The sequence below is a fragment of the Lissotriton vulgaris genome, chromosome 8 (genome assembly GCF_964263255.1).
Source record: "Lissotriton vulgaris chromosome 8, aLisVul1.2, whole genome shotgun sequence".
Lineage (NCBI taxonomy): Eukaryota > Metazoa > Chordata > Amphibia > Caudata > Salamandridae > Lissotriton > Lissotriton vulgaris.
In genome coordinates, this window is record NC_141696.1 from 206,413,527 (window position 1) to 206,430,965 (window position 17,439).

Below are 17,439 nucleotides of genomic sequence, written 5' to 3' on the forward strand. Positions count from 1 at the left end.
AACGGTAGTTTAGACGTAGGACTGAGGTCATCTAGGTCTCTACTGAATATGTTAGACTTAATTAGGTATGCCATCTAGCTCAGAGGTCACTAGCAACTTTTTCGAGTGAACAGGAAGGAGTTAACTTTCCTGAATATACAAGAAGGGATTAGTTTCTGACAACCGCTTAAACATGACAACTTTGCTCCCCCTAGAATAAGGAATATATATCCAGAGTGAAAACAATAGACAGCTATTTCACTCAGTCAATCGTGCATGCTTAGTTTCACCAGGAGTGCAGAGAAATAGAGAGACGGGCGTTTTCAATAAAAGTGGTTATTTATTGAGCAGTCTTCTTTCTCAAGCAAGAAAAATGAATTGCCACAATTGCAATACTTATCATGAAGTAAAGTGCGTACAGTAAAAGGAGTATTATGAAATAATACTGTAAAAGCATTTATATGGTTTCGGAGCCATAAGATACTTAAAATGGATAAAATATATACATACTTCAAACCATTGACTAAACGTGCTCAACTGGTGCTTCTAAGATACGCCTACCCCGGTGTACCTAACCTAAGCCTAGTACGTGGGAAGGAGTAAGTAAGCTGCAGTTTAAGTTAAGTTATTTTTGCCAAGAATCTGAATCAAGAATTCACTAAGGATCTAATCAGCTCCGTACCTTGGTTATAGAATGAAGGAGGTCTTGTATCTCTTTCTCAGGACTCGATCTCCCAGCAACCCGCAAGGGTGACTGGAAACACTGGAGCTGGATTTCTCGGCAGGAGAAAAGACAGCGTCTCTCTCAGTGCGTCAATGGGAGGGTCGGCTTCCTTCGACACTCGCATCAGCTGGGCTTCGGGTAAGTAGACAGCCGATCTGTGTTTGCTTAAGGCAGAGGCTGGTATATTTATACCTGGAAGGTGCCGAGTTTGACGTAAGGTTGAACATAAGACGTCACTAAGAACTGGCAGTTCTTTCAGGACTCTCAGAAGTTCTAGGACAAATCAAAACAAAAGCAGGGGGAATTCCCGGGCTGCTGGAGGCTTAGTTTGTTTAAGAACGCGTTGTGCTTTCTAGGAGTCTATGGGAGTAGCCTTGCCTTATTTGGACTGCATTGGCTATGACTAAATATGGATATGATTCTTATGCCTTTATAAGGATATGATTTGTTATAACCACATAAGGGCATGAATCAGGAATATTTAAATAGGTTCCTAGATCCGATTACAACACCTTAGACTATTAATTCTAACGTTTATAAGCTTTATTCAGCTTAATTTAGTTTTTTTGAAAAGACATTTCAAATCAGTTGCTTGTCTTTAAAAGGAATGACCCATTATTAAATCATACTTTATCATCACATTTAAATGCATATTTTAAACCAAAAACATCTCAGTGAAAATAAAGAAGTACATACAAGCCAAAAATATAACCAGTCCTAGGTTCAAATTGGTATGCTAGGCTGACACTGACTTATTTTTAGACACATTTCTAGTTCTGCCTGTGTGAGTGAGAGGGAATACAGATAACGCTGCCCGGTGTTGTCAGCACTGAGGGGAAAATATTATTCAACTAATTCCCTCGTGGCACACCCCATCAACGTTCCCCCATGCTCATTGCCAACGCATTTCGAATCCCTTGCAGTTCCAGGATTCTATTCAGGGCTTGGATTCTGTCTCTCGCTCTAAAAAATAAAAAAACTGAAATTGCTGTGAAACCTCCCCCACCATGTTTCACTCTTTAGAATAATCTGGTACGTGTTCAATTCTAAAACCAACAAGTGAAACAAATGTAAGGGCTCTAGTGTGGGTTTTAAAAGTAAGTGAGCGGTGCGCGCGATGTCAAAACACAGTTTGGAAACAATGTTACCTTGTGCTCGACAGACGCCGCCAATTAATGTGGTTGCACTTTTGCCGGGTCTGCGTTAGTCAAATCCTTTCTATTCCTGCACACGAAAAAGCCCGCACTCAGTAAAACTAATAATTTTCACTTGTTTTGACATTGTATCTGAAACAGCGGCAGAGTGTGACTTGCCTATAATTAGAGGAATGAATGAAAGGGAGCTTCTCAGTCCTTCGCGCTTATCTGATTCCAGCAAGCACCGCCGAGGCGGTAACAGTGATGGCTATTTCATCGACCTGAAACAGGAATTCAAAGGTCACGCGCCTCATGGACTTCTGGGGCATGTAGTTCATATAGTTCACAAGTGTTGCATTTAAGTGTACAGTTTTGTGATTTCGTTCAAGCCATGCAGGGCCGTATTGAATTTCAAAATCAAAAATGCCTCTTTCTGGGCCAATGGTGTTTCAGGGTCGCCCCCTCTTAGATTCTTCTTCTTAATCAGAGCCAGCACAGTCCATGTAAAAACATCAAATTTATGTTCTGAAGCTATGAACCGTTTGACCATTGGGGCATTGAGAATGTTATTCTCAAGTTGTGAGCAATGTTGCACAATGCGCTGCCGCACTTCTTGGGAAGTTTTACCAATATAAACGTTCTTACACGGATATGAAACGGCATACACCACATTTCTTGATTTACAGTTTGTGAATTCAGTATGGCGCCAGTGCCTTTGGCCATTAGTGAATAAACTCCCCTCCGTGGTGGACACATCCCGCATTTGTGGTACCCTTGAACAGGTGGAAGATTTTTAGGGTACACAGCGTAGCTGGTTTCTTATATTGTCCTGCTGCGATTGTGACTTGTTGCCAAATGCTCCTGTTCTTTTTTAAAGCAAAGAGTGGTGACCTAATATTGTGTATAGTTCCTTCGTTTAAATGCCAGTTGCTGGGTATGATCTTTTTCACAGGTGTTGTGTACGGTCCAAACGTGAAAACACAAACTAGGCGATCAGGGGAAGGCTTGATTTTCTTGGTTAGTAGATTTTCCCTAGGAGTGAACCATGCCCTTTTGAGAGAGTGTTTCAGCAGTTTCTTTGGGTACCCTCTTTCCAAAAGTTTGTTGATAAACACGTCTGCATGTAGCTCGTAGTCCTCGCGTCTCGAGCAATTACGCCTTATGTGCAAGAATTGGCCAAATGGCAAATTATTCTTCAGGTTTCTAGAGTGGTAACTTTTGTAGTGGAGAGGATTATTTTTGTCAGTAGGTTTTGTATGTAACGTAGTAATCAGACCACTGGGTGTAGTTTTAACATTGACATCCAGAAATGCAAAGGTTTGATTGCTGTATGCTTGATTGAATTTGATATCCGGGCAGCGATCATTCAGCCATGTGTGAAACTCTTTAAGGATAGTCTGGGGCCCCTCCCACAGGCACCAAACATCATCAATGTAGCTGTACCACTGCTTCAAATGTGCAATGTATGGATTGTTGTGATACACAAACCGAACTTCATATTTTGCCATGTACAGGACCGCCATCTCCAGCGCGAATGGACAGCCCATGGCAGTACCTTTGACTTGGATGAAAAATTCATTGTCAAATTTGAAAAGATTCTTCCACAGCAAAATTGATGCCAATTTGAGGATGAACTCCGTAGGTACCCGGTGTGGTCTGGATCTAGATTCCAAAAATGACTCCATCGCTTCAAGCCCATCCTGTCGAGGGATCTGTGTGTATGATGGTGACACATCCATTGTTACTAGTAGATTAATATCAGGATCAAAGGGGAAACCTTCAGTTTTATTTATAAAATCCATGGTGTCACGCAGGTACGATGGAATTTCCTGCAAGAACGGTTTTAGGAAAACATCTACATACTTAGACAGCGGTTCCAGGATGGAATCACACCCTGACACGATTGGGCGGCCTGGTGGATTGGATTGGTGGACTGCACAGAGACTGCTATGTTACATCAGGAACTCCAAATCTTAGAAGAAAGCAAGTTCTTGGCGTCTTATCCTCCTTAGGCTGTCAGTAGAGTTTGATATGGCCAAGAATGCAAGAGTGTAATGTGTGGAAAGTTCTGAGGTATTTCGAGTCATACCTGTCTATCGACTCCTAGCAAATAAAACCAGCGAGCCAACTATCAAGTGTTTTGCAATTTCAACAAGGCCCCCCAAGATCTACTGTTTCTCCAGCAATCTTCAATGTATCCATGGAGCCTCTATGCCCAATTCTAAACCAATCAAACAACTTGTTTCACCTCTGTCCCAAAGGCACTCTAGTGTCTTTGAGTCGCCTCTCCTGAAGACGTTCTCAAACTAGCCAACACTTTAAAGGTCCTACAATCCTGCGTGTTTTACCATCACATCAAAGTGAACCAGATGAAAACAGAGGTCTTCCTCATTTCACCCCGAGATGTTCCAATTTAGTCACTGCTGGATGCAACACACAAGTCTGTAATAGTGGAAACCAGCTAAATATGCAGGTGCACGGCAGTATCCTAGATAAAAGTTCACCTTTCCAAATCAAACTTCTACAAGGAATGAAGGCCTTCATTCCGCCTGACATTGTCATCATTCCTCCTGACAGCTTAAGGTCTATTGTACAAGCTCTAGTTCTCTTGAGTGTTGACCATCGCATTTCTGTGTTAACCGGAATGCCAAAAATCCACCTTGCTTCCCTGAAAGCATCCCTCACTGCAGCCGTGCGCCAGAAGATATGAACATTTTATTCCAATTTCCTTCTCTCAAAAGGCTTCCCAAAGCACTCTAAAGAATATTCATATGAACTTACATTGTCCACAGTGCTATCCATGCAAGCTCTCTCAGCTGTCCGGCTAAGTAAGTGGTAGTGTCTGGTGGAGCCGGATCACTCCAGAGCACAGATTCTCTTCTCCTGAATCCTCCAGGCTTCAAGAACTCTCAACCAAGCTTTCTCTGGAGCAGCCCCAGAGTCTGGGACTCCACCCCACCCCTAGAAGGATCACCTCTTCTTTTAACTCCTTCAAAAGAATACTCATCTTACTCTTGCAACACCATCTCATGTAGAATAATCTGCATGATGGTCATATCGAACTGAATCTGCAGAAACATCTGGACACAGGTTACACATCGCCATCGCATGCGTGGAAAGGAAATAAACGTGCCTTCCTGTGCTTAGCTGGGGGAGTGGCTTTCTGCTCAACTCTACTCCTTTTCTACGTTGGGTCCTAAATACTGGAACTCCCTTCCTTTAGCACTAAAATCAGAGACCAACCTACTCCGCTTCCGTAAGGCTCTGAAGACTCTGCTTTTTACTAAGCGTGAACAATAGTCGGCTGTGGCCTCAAGTCAGGTGATACACCCTCCTTCTTCTATAGTCTATCCTTGGCGCCGGGAAACCCATTGTGGGTAGCTGTGCGCGGTATAAGCTTAAATAAATAAAAATAAATAAACTGCGTGCCTCCTTGACTTGCCATCTGCCAGGTAAAGCTGGCGCATGTGCTTTCTCACTAATTTGTTCTGTTGACTGTGGATTGATGAAAAGCTAAATAAGCTCTGACGAGTTGCTAACAAGTGATTTGCAGTTTACGATCGATCTGCCTTAGGCACCTTTGGGGTATCTTGAAAGCTGGGCTCAGTGGATGGAGACAAAGTAGTAGATTTAAACCATTCGGTGGCTTCGTCTGATTTCGTTAAACAGTCTTATTCTGGAAATATTTTAGAAAGACTTAAGGATTCATGTATCAGTGTACATTGTTAAATTGGTAATACACGGTAGACTATTGCTCTGTTAAGCTAAATGTATTAGACACATCAAAGTAAATATATATATTCAAAGACCTCAAAACGTGCACGTTTTCCCTAGCAATTCAGTTATTTTACTCTTCTTGATCAACAAAATGATTACTAAAGGGTTCATCCAGCAGGACAAGGCTACAGCTGGAGGCTTGACAGAGATTTGGATTAGGGAAAACAGAACTTCATGAAAAAAAGCAAAGAGTCGTAAATTCACTGGCACGACGTTAGGTGGAATCAAAACTAGTCATCACTTTTGCATCCAAGCATCAACATTTTGAGTTTGTTCTCCTATCACCCACAACCTTCCCAATGCTAAGCAGCAATGTTGTCATACACAGATTTCTAGATTTCCTCATATCTGTTAATTGGTACTTCCATGCCATGTTTTACCAGTGATGTTATTTGCATCAAATAATCACAGTGACTAAAAACTGCTATTCTAGTGAGCACAGCAAGTGTATCAATGGAGTCTAAAAGTATGTTTATTACCTATTTGGCAATGTCAGACTTTACTAACCTCTGTGCGATGCACTCTTTCAGTGAAGGGATTAGATGGAATCTAGTTTTATGTTCATAAACTGTAACAGTGCTGAGCCACAAATAGGATGGGTGCATAGATGTTACAAAATCTGTGGCAAGAATGTCATAATGTGTCTTAAGCCTTCTTGTCGAGAAAACCTCAAAGAATCCAATGTAAATTATTTGAGGCAATATTTTACCCTTTTACTATTGGTCTACCCTTCATGCTTAGTAGCCAAACATTTTATATGCCTTAAATCAAAACAACCAAGCATTTGCTAGATGGAACTGGTATTGGCAAACCAAATAACTTGGTTAAAGTGTCCCTGCCTCACATCTGTGGGACACGGACTGATAAAAGTCTACCCTGAGGGAAATGATGGGCAGTGCAAGGGTCAATTCTTAACATAGACATTTAAACAGGGGTGTAGCTTCCTAAGGGAGATTTTGGGGGCTGCCAACCTCATATTTCCCAACTAAAAAGCAGTGGGCCACAGGGTGAATGTGTTGGGCGACCAAGTATCGGGATGATCTGTTGCCAAGTGTTCTCTTTTGCGAAACAGTCCACGTTAGAGAATGTTTTTAATTTATAAAATGTCAAAAGGACTCCCGTGTTTGACAGGCTATGTATTTAAAAATGTTTTGTTTTTCTTTTTTCTTTGTATGAAAAGTAGATTTGGAGATGAGGTCCATCCCTCTTTTATTCAATTGTCAATTGGGGTTCGACAAGAACAATAGGGTACAGAAGCCATGGCATTGGCCTTAAGAGGAATTAGATGTCTTTAGTGTTGCTAGAGTTAGAGGCCTATAGCTGAATCTTAAGTCTCCTCACTGGACTCCTTGTTCCATCATATGAAGGGACGGCGGACCAGACTAGACAGACAGAAAGGTTGTGTGGAACCATGTGATCATGTGTTTGCGTTGACTTCATATGAATGAACACTTTGCCTAGTACCATTTTCCCCTCTCCCTCTGTAATGCAATTGTACAGTTTTAGTGACCTGGTGACATCAAACACATAGACTGCTGTCCTGTTCCTGGTCTATGATGATTAAGAATTAAGAATTAAGAATTAAATTCCCAACCACGATGGCGGCTTTGTGCGGTGGTGAATAGAGGAGTTAGTCGCTTAGTAGAGTGAGCCCGTGAACTGAGAAAAGAAAAAGAGAGTGGGATGCGATTGAATACACTTCTAAACCAGCTGACCTAAAGAAGTTATTGGTGGTCCTTGAAGTGGCCCATTTTGCCTGCAGCTGCCGGATTGAATTTCCCTTGTTCTTTATCGACCTGTCCAGAAGAGGCCAGATTTACTGGAAGGCCGAAACGCGACTGCGTCAACACTTTCCAAATGGAGGAGTCCTTGTGTTGAAATTAATTTGGAAATTAATGCCCTGTGACACATTTTTTGAATTAGGTTCTGTGAATTTATGTATTGAACCATTGGTGTCTGACTACCTCCTAGTGCACCCCCTAGAGTTCATGGGAGGGCACTCAGCCTTTGCTGCAACATTTCTTTAGGGTGAAAAAAGAAAATGTTTGTATTTTTTGTCATTTTGTACTTTTATCAAAAGTGTTTATGTTGTTAAATGTTGTATATAGATGTGTATATAAGTATGTATATAGTGGTATATGGTGTATAAAGAGTTTGTAAAAAACATTTTGTTTGTTTAAAGAAAAAAAGAGAATAAGAATTGAGATAAAAAGAATTAATGTTGATTACAAAAAATAAAATGTGAAATCATGTTCCCTTGAGCGAGTGTTGATGTCTAGAATGTCTGATTAATTCCACATTGAATTTATGGCATAGGAATAGGTGAATTGATTGTCTCCTATTTTGAAATAACAGTATAGATCGGTCCCTCCTTTCTCCATTTTTCCTTGTTCCTTGCTTAAGAATTAAAAGTGATCACATAAATATACTGTTGGGACATCAAAGGCAAAACTAGGACAAAGTAATGCCTATACTTTACTGAGAGCACCAACATTCTCCAGGAAGTAACTTAGAAAATCATTTAAAAAATTGGTAATGTAGGTACTCATAACAGGTGTACACCATATATTTTGTATCTGCTTTCTGCCCATAATGCCTGCTCTCACTCCAACACCCCTATACCAATGAAGTGTGTTTCTATTGTGGCTCATACTAAAGTACTGCATTTATAAATGATGTAAATAGGAGGTACATATATTAGTGATGAATTGGAGATTGTCTAATAATTAATTCTTCTGTTAGTGCAATGGAAAACATCAGCATCCGTTGTATTGCTGATTGAATTGGCATATGTTGTTTCAGGGTGGACACCTAGAAGAACTATTATTTTTGCTAGTTGGGATGCTGAAGAATTCGGACTACTGGGTTCAACTGAATGGGCAGAGGTACGTTAAGACGCATTTTTTAAATATAATTATGTTTAATAATGTAATACTGTTTTTTAGGTCTTGACATACCAACAACTATAGCTGTTAGTTGTTGAAGACGTATTATCTACAGTACAATAAAAACCGAGTGGACTCTGGGTCAGCCCGTTGACCATGATTGGATGATTTTTCTGGTCTATCTCACTTCCCTGCTTCTAATTCAATGCCTTCCCTCCAAATTCTTCTTTTTATTCTGCCCTTGGAGAACTTCTCTTCCCTTTTTATTTCTTTATTGGCATTTTCAATCAAAAAGTCTTTGCGAACAGTACAGGATTCAGTAATATTCACATTCATGCGGGGGTGCAACAAACATCTTTATATGTTGACATGTAGTAGAATGTGTTTGCAAATTTCACAGTGTGTTAGGGGCCATAAAGGGGCATCTAATAAGATGGAATAAGAACAGGATAGGATTTCAAACTTCATATCTCATAGAGAAGCCAATGTTATAGCACAACTATAAAACAATAAAAAGTACCAAAAGAAAATCAATAACTCCTAAAACTGTCTAGCTGGTGCTTCCCAATGCAGCTAACAGGAACTAAGAAATGATAGGAGCATGTCATAACATGAGAGATGTAGTTTGAGTGTCTCTGAGGGAACAAAGGAGCAAGCGGAACCTTTACATACTTCTGTCCAGGGAAATGCCGGCCCCTCCCTAGAGTTTGCAAAACATGTGAATGTGAACGTTTAAGCCAACTAACGTATCAACGTAGGAAGTCATATAGCTTTCCGAATTGAGGTCAGCATCTGGCAGGGGGATGAATTCAAACTATTGGACAAGTTTATGACGTAGGTGTCCCACATCGCGGCCACTCCCCCTCCCCACACCTTAAGCTCACGTGTCATGGCATCTGCCTTTGCAAGAACCCATTTATGAGTCAGCTGTACCCAGTTCATGATCGTGGGAAGGTGAGGGGCCTTCCATTTAATGGCAATGAGTCGCTTAAAGAGGGTCAAAGCCAGGTCAACGAACCTCAAATAATGTTTAGTACGTTGTGTGCGTCGTGTAATCTCCAAAAGGCAAAGGAGTGGGTCTGTTGGCAATTGATTATCAATCATGGACGACACCTATACTGGAGTCCAAACATGCATCAGAAGGGGGCATTTACGAACCATGTGTATGAATGTGACATCCATGTGGCCACATCTCGGGCATGCAGGGGACACAGCAGGGAACATTTTGTGGAGGCCATGTGGTGTGAGGTAAGTTTGATGCACATAGTTGAACTGACGACTTTTAGACCGGCATTACACGAAACTCACTTCACCCACTCCATAGCCGTGGACCATTGCTTGGAGGTCAATTCCGTGCCAATAGAATCGTCTCACTAAAGTTTGACCTAGGCTAAGGGGTCCATGTTTCCCCCCTGTAAAGTCTCATAGAGAACCAAAATCGCCCGATGGCCCAGCCCATTGTTCAAAAAGCATTGTAGTCCCAGGTGTAACAGTGGCTCTACTTGTCCTAGCACCCATATGTCCTCAATGACCGCCATAAGAGCATTGTATGTTAGAAAGAGACACGCACCAAGTTCATAAAGCATGCCCTGAAAAGATAATTGGATCCCATCATTGTATATATCAGCCAATTAGGTGATTCCTGCTTTTTGCCATGGGGAGGGATCATGGACAGCCAGCACAGATCTCAAAGCTGACACGCGCCAAATGGGCAGCTGTGGCACATAAGGGGTCGGTGCCCGCCCTGTCTGTATATATCGCCTCCAAACAAGATTAGCAACTCAACTGAGCAGACCCAGTTCTCTAGCTGGTCTTCCCAGCGTGAACAGCCAATCCAGTAACGTTTACGTCCCTCAAGTCTGCTTGAACCATGTTACTTTCAATAGTTCCATCTCTGGCCAGCCAGCGCATAGGCCATTGCAGTTGGGCCTCTGTAAAATATAGTTCCATGTCTAGAACCCTGAGTCCCCCTCATGAGCATGGGACATTGAAGCACGGATAGCAAGACTCTTTTCTGAGTGGGTCCCCAAATAAAATTCACACTCCAGGATCCGCAACGATCCGAAAAAGGACCTGAACAGTATCATTAGCAGAGTCGCAAAGAAACATAGGAGCTTCGGGAGAATTAGCATCTTTACCACCGAGGCCCAGCCCATGGGTGAGAGGGCCAACCAAATCCAAATATGCATGGACTGGTGAATCGAGGCCAAGGCCTTATCATGTTTGCCGTCTAAGAGGTCTTTGTCATCATGGTATACATTTACCCCACAATAGCGTAAAGTGGCGAAAATTCAGGTGAGGTGCACCACTCTTGGCTCTTCTCTGTGTTCTAATTCACTCCAGCACAGAGGAACAATACAACACTTATCCCAGTTGACTTTGAGGCCTGTCATCTCCCCAAAGAGTTCAAGCAGGTCATAAAGGGACGGTTGTGATTGGGCATGATCCCTGAGGTACATCAACACATCGTCTGCGTAAAAAGACACCATGTGCCAATCCAGGCAAAAGGGAAAGACCACGAGATCTGACGGCCCATGCCATCGGAGCTGTATTTAAGAGCTTGACCCAACCCAGAAAGATAGGACCTATCCCGAACACCTCCAACACCTGAAACAGGTAAGACCAACTAAGCGTATCAAATGCTTTCTCAAAATCCAGGAAGACCACCAACGGTAGATCGGCCTCCCCATTCACTGCATCTATAATATGGCACAACCATCCGAGGTTAAAGTGCTTTGCTCTTTGTGTCACAAACCCATATAGGTCAGAATTAAACAATGTGCAAGGCATCGGGAGCAGACTATTGGCTAAGGCTTTACTCAAAATCTTATAATCAATGTTAAACATTAAAAACATGCAATAAGAACTTACCTCAGGGGGGCCCCTGCCCGGCTTCGGATGCCTCACAAAGAGATCACAGTAGGAATCCCTGTTGGTGTGCCTTCCGGTACATCTCCAGTAGATGAGGAACAAGAGTGGTCCCAAGGGTCATGTGACACTCCACACGGTACCCGTCCGTGCCCGGAGTCTTATCACGGGCCATCTGGCGGATTGCTAGGTTAATCTCCTCTATCTGAAGTGGTTGCACCAGGTCCAACAACTGCAGTGTGGTAAGGGGGGAAGACTTGCTGCCCGCAAGTAGTCCGACACTTGTGGCATTGAGGGCCCCCGGGGAGAGGAATACAGTCTCTCATAATATTGCGCAAACACCTCATTAATGTGTGCTTGCATATTTTTCCAGAGACCAGCATTGTCATGTATTGCGCCCACCAGGGTCTTGGGAATCGCTGACCTCAACAACCATCCCAACGTGAGTCCCAGTTTATCGCCTTCAGCATGCTAGTGAGCCAAGGATACTTTCTAGTCTTAGGGCCATATGTAGGTAATCACATATTACCGATTCCTAAATGCCGAAATTTACCGATTTGGTATTTAGGAATCGGTAAATGTGATGTAGGTAATGAATCAGTAAATTTTACAGAATCGGTAATATTCGGTATTACCGATTCGGTATTTACCGATTCAGTAATTCCCATTCATTCCTATGGGCCTGGGGAAGCCATTCACTATTACCGATTCGGTAAATACTGAATCGGTAATAGGGGGAACATATTCAAGGGTGGCAGGGTGTCACATTGACACCCTGTTGGACATCTGGATTGTGCATGTGTGCACATGTGGCACACATACATGCCCTAAGGGCATGTATGACTGCCATATGGCAATTTTAAAAAAGCACAAATTTGCTTTTTTAAAGGTTTTCGATATTCACCAATACAATAGAAGCTATAGTGGGAAACAACAGGACAGCTTGTAGTTGGTGGTAAATAACGAATCCTTAAATGAAAAATGCACTCACTTGAGTGCTCCCTACATTAAGGATTCAGTAATTTACCGATTCGGTATTTTAAGAATTCGGTAATTTACCGATTCTTTAAATTACCGATTCGGTAAATTACTGAATCCTTGAAACCTGCCTCCTACATCTCAAATCCCTAAATACCGGTCGGTAATGGTGAAATATACCGAATTTCACCGTTACCGACCGGTAATGCCCCACCTACATATGGCCCAAAGTCACTTAGTCTTCATACCTCTTCCTGATATTAACGGCGCAAGTCCGTCAGTCAGGCCGTACTTCAGGTGCTGTCAGCGCCTCGAGCTCCATGGTCTGCAGGCGATTCTCTAAAGTTAAAATAGTATGGGTGAGAGACGAATCTACTCCTCATGTCATGGCAAAGCCATGCTCCCTCATGACCACCTTTATAGTGTCCTACTCCAAACCCCTGGAACCTGGCGATTCAGCGTTCTCATCAAAATACCGGGAGAGGTGTGTGGACACAGAGTCTCTGTACACCTCATTTTGTAGAGCCTCCGCCCGAAACTGCCAGATCGGGACAGGAGCCCTTGTCCCTCCCTTGAAACGTAACTAAGAGTAGATTGTGGTCAGATTAATTTCCAGCCCCAAGACATGACAACCATCTGCCTCTTTTAAATCAGGCGAAGAGAAAATAAGGAAGTTCATTAGCACGAATGAAGACTTGAAGGCTTTCATCCAAAGGAGATGTGAAGGTAACCAAACATGGAGATATCCATAAACGTAGGTTATGAAGAAGGATTATCTGAAAAGAAAGAAAGTAATGAAAATCTTATGACCAAAAAAGGGGGTTCTTCACAAACAGAACAAGACAAATGAAAATTGAATCAAAGTATAACATGTCAATTAAAAACAATTGAAACATCATAATGAGAAACAATTGAAACAACATGTCAATGATAAACAATTGAAATAATAAAGCTGTAAGTGTGAATAAACAAGAATTCACCAATCACCAAACACAAGGGAATGGGATGGGTGGAATATTGTCCGCTTCCGTGTCTTTAATGAAATCCAGATTCTCTAGGTATGGTAATAGGAGAATCGCAATTTCATTACAAGAACGAAGGCTAAATTATGCATGTTGGTAGCCTTGTAAAACGACATTAGACATGTGTTCAATTGGTTTACAATAGTGTCTAGCAAAGGTACTTGCGTTAGACCAGTCTGCAGCTTTAAGAATATCATCCAACTTACCTCCAGACATAGCTATTTACTTGCCATAGCACCTCTAAGTGAATGAGCTTGAAATTTGGCCACATTAATACCTGCTAAGTTCATAGCGGACTTAATCCATTGAGCAATGGAAGTAGAGGATATGGCTTTATGAGGTTTAATAAAGGAAATGAGGAGTTGTTTCTCATTAATAGGGCGAAGGTTAGACATTTTTTGATCATACATCTTCATACATTCAACTACACAAAGTTTCGGGCAAGGGTCGAAACGAGGATAAAAGATTGAGTCAGACATGGTTTTGGTTCTTCTGTAAACTTCAAATTTAACTCCGAATAAATTATAAGATCTGTTCTTCGACAAGAGTTAAGGCAAAGAAGAGTAGCGAGTTTAATGGAGAGAAGTTTTCTATTCAAAAGAGAATTGTCGGGCCATGAGATGAAAAGATCTAGAATCAAGTTAACATCAAAGAGGGTATTATATTTTGGTGTCGGAGGTCTCTTCAGACGAATACTCTTCATTACTCGACAAACGATGACATTTTTACCGACTGTTTTCCCGTTGGCAGGAACATGACCTATGGAGATAGCAGATCTATAACAATTAATAGATCTATAACTTAAACCTTTGTCAAAAAGTTCTGCCAGAAAGTTTACCACATCAACGATAGGTGCCTGTATGGAATCCAAATTCCTTTCCAGGCACCAAAGAACCCACGATTTCCAGATGTTATTGTATCTGTGGTGAGTTCCAGGCACCCATAACTCTCTGAGGAGAGTAGCAGCTGATGTCGAAAGTCCTGAGACTTCGTTGGATCTCCTGACACTCTCCAAGCAAGAAGGTTCAAACTCCCTGTCTGGGTCAGGCGGTGGGAATCTCCGTTTACGTCTGTAAGGAGGTTCTCTAGAGAAGGTATCTGAAAGGGAAGGTCGAATGTTAGCTCTAGAGTAGTGGGGACCCATGCCTGGGATGGCCAGAAGGGAGTTATTAGAACTAGAGAGCATTGGTCTTGTCTCACTTTCTGTAAGACTCTCTGGATCATTGCAAATGGGGGAAAAGCATATGCGTTGATCCCTAACCAGGGTTGAAGGAATGCGTTCACTGCTAGAGCACCGGGGGCTGGCATCCAGCTGAAGTAATGCTCCAGTTGAGAAGTGAGACAGCTCGTAAAAAGGTCTATCTCGAAAGGACCCCAGATCAAATTCAGCGAGTCAAAAACAGCTACGTTGAGTTTCCAGTCGCTGAAGTCCGATAGGAATCTGAAATTCCAACCGGCAGAGATGTTCGATTTCCCTGGGAAGTATTCCGCTTTGAGGGCAATTTTGTGTTCTAGGCAGAACATCCAGAGTCTCTTGGCTAGGTTTGAAAGGTCAGCAGACTTCGTACCTCCCAAACGATTAATGTAGGCCACTGTCAAAATATTGTCCATCTTCAAAATGACCCATCTACCTTGAAGAGAATGTTTGAAGCTCATAAGAGCATATAGGCCAGCGGTGAGTTCGAGAAAATTTATGTGGTGAGATGATTCTTCCCGAGACCAGATCCCTCCCGTGTTCTGGTCCAGGAGGCATGCACCCCAACCGTGAAGGGAAGCATCCGATTCCAAAACAAAATCTGGTTCTGAACCAAAGATTGCTTTCCCATTCCATGCTTCCAAGTTTTCCAGCCACCAGATTAGTTCTGATTTGGCATCCAAATCTAGTGTGATTCGGTCTTCGTACCAGAGACCGGACCTTAGAGCTCTCCCTTTTATCCTTTGCAAGGCCCGGTAATTCAGAGGGCCTTGAAAAATCTCCTGAATGGAGGAAGAGACGCGACCTAGGAGTCTGGCTAGTTCCCTCAAAGTGAGATCTTCTTGTTTTAAGACATGTATTATCTGTTTCCTGATCTTTGATATTTTGGAGGGAGGTAGGAGAAGGAGACACTTGGAAGTGTCCAGAGTGAAGCCCAGAAACTCCAGAGATTTCGAGGGGGTTAGGATGGACTTTTCTTTGTTGATAATGAATCCTTGGCTTTCTAGAAGGTTCATGACCGTTTCCAGATCTAGGAGAATTTGTTGGAGCTCTTGAGACATTATCAGAATGTCGTCGAGGTAGATGATAAGGCGAATACCTCAGGAAGGAGGCTACCGCCCTTATGACCTTTGTAAAACAACATGGAGCGGAAGAAAGACCGAAAGGAAGGGCTTGAAACTGGTAAAGGTGATTTTTCCACATAAATTGGAGGAATGGTTGATGGATCGGGGCCATAGGAATGCTGAAATACGCTTCCTTTAAGTCTAATTTTACTAACCAGTCTTCTTTCAGGAGAAGGTCTCTCGGGAGGTGGATACCCTCCATTTTGAAATGCCTGTAAACAAGAAATTTGTTGAGGTTTTTCAGATTTATTACAGGTCTCCAACCTTTCCCTTTTTTCCCCACGAGGAAAAATGTACTCATGAAAGTTAAAGAATCCAAAGGAGAGCTCCTCCTCTACTATTTTCTCTTTCTCTAAGGAAATAGGGATGTCTCTTGGTAAGGTAGTTTGAAACGGAGTTTGAAAGAAATCTATCATAAATCTTTTTACAGTGGATTCGATAAGCTCTTCTCTGAAAAGGAGGCCTTTAGTATTAGAAGAAGGCTCTTTCTCGGCCATGTCGGAAAGTTTGGGGTCGAGCTTATATAGAAATAACCTACGCCTTTCGGCATTAATGCTCCCATTAGCATTGCCCAGAAGAATCTTTGGCTCCATCCTCTAATTAAATCGGTATTAAGAGGGGTACCATGAAGGTGGCACTCTTCTGCAGAGTAAAGTATCCTATTAAGGGGGCCAAGGACATCTAACAGGCGTTCTTGGCAGCCCTCGAAGGATTTTTCTAGCCCTTTCCTAGGATCATGCCCGAGCCTGAAGAGGAATTGTATTAGCTCAGGATCCAGATTAGGGGTATGACATGCCTTTTTGTCAATATAAGGCCTTGAGCACTCCGCTCTAAGTATATTTCTAGTCTCCCTTTCAAGGGGAAAGCGTATCCATTTCTTAATAAACTTTGAAACATGATCCTGAAGGGACCTTGAGAGGAACGAGGATGTTTTAAGTTTAGGGGAGAAAACATCTCTTCCCCTAAGGGGTCTAGAATATTACCTTTTGAAGAAGTAGGAAGTTCATCCTCTGTGTCAAAAAGGCCAACATCCTCATCGTCTAGGGCTAGTATGTACTCATCAGGTACGTCTGAATTATCATCGTTGAAGTCTCCCATGATATTCTGAGCACTATGAGACAACGTGCTGCTAAGGGCATCCAAAATATTTGGGCCGCGATGGGCACCCATAGATGATGTGTCGCTATGGACAATCTTCTGGTTCGAGGTGCGAGGACCTCCAATTTGCTTTGAGGTGCTAAGACCCCACATACCTGAAGAGGCGCTAGGACCTCCTGTGCTCACAGGGACAGTAAATTCAATATTATTAGATTTTTTTAGTTTGTTTGCCTGTCAGAGGTAAATTATCATAGAAAGGGGTTTCATCAGACCCATCCTCTTGAGAGGGCAGAGGTATTTTGTAAGGCATGACCTGGCCAAGGGTCTCTAACATGCATGACCTCATTTCTATTTGGAGTAAGAATCTAAAACCCCCCTTATCAAAATTAGGAAGAGTGGTGCTAGCCTGCTCTGAATCAGAGTCAGACAGTTGTTCCATTTTTCATGGCTTTAGTTTTTTCAATATGAATAGAATGAGCGATTAAATGAAGGGGGCAGGCCTGTATTACAAACTGTTATCGTGCGACGCTTTTGACGAGGGAGAAAAAACAGCTGAAGGTCAACTGACGATCGAGGAGGGTGAGGAAAGGCCCTTGGCAAGCTATGCATGAAGCGTGTTTGTTGCCAAGGGAAATTCCTCTAATATTGGATTT

General features: G+C 42.4%; 1 protein-coding gene across 1 annotated transcript in view; it reads left to right on the forward strand.

Annotated features, from left to right (window-relative positions):
- The window catches only part of LOC147696878 (N-acetylated-alpha-linked acidic dipeptidase 2-like), a 476,544-nt gene that overhangs the window by 307,750 nt on the left and 151,355 nt on the right, over positions 1-17,439 (forward strand). Inside the window, exon 12 of the mRNA XM_086933986.1 lies at positions 8,419-8,501. Coding sequence (XP_086790112.1) covers positions 8,419-8,501 — 83 coding nt within the window. The remainder of the gene's footprint in view (positions 1-8,418; positions 8,502-17,439) is intronic.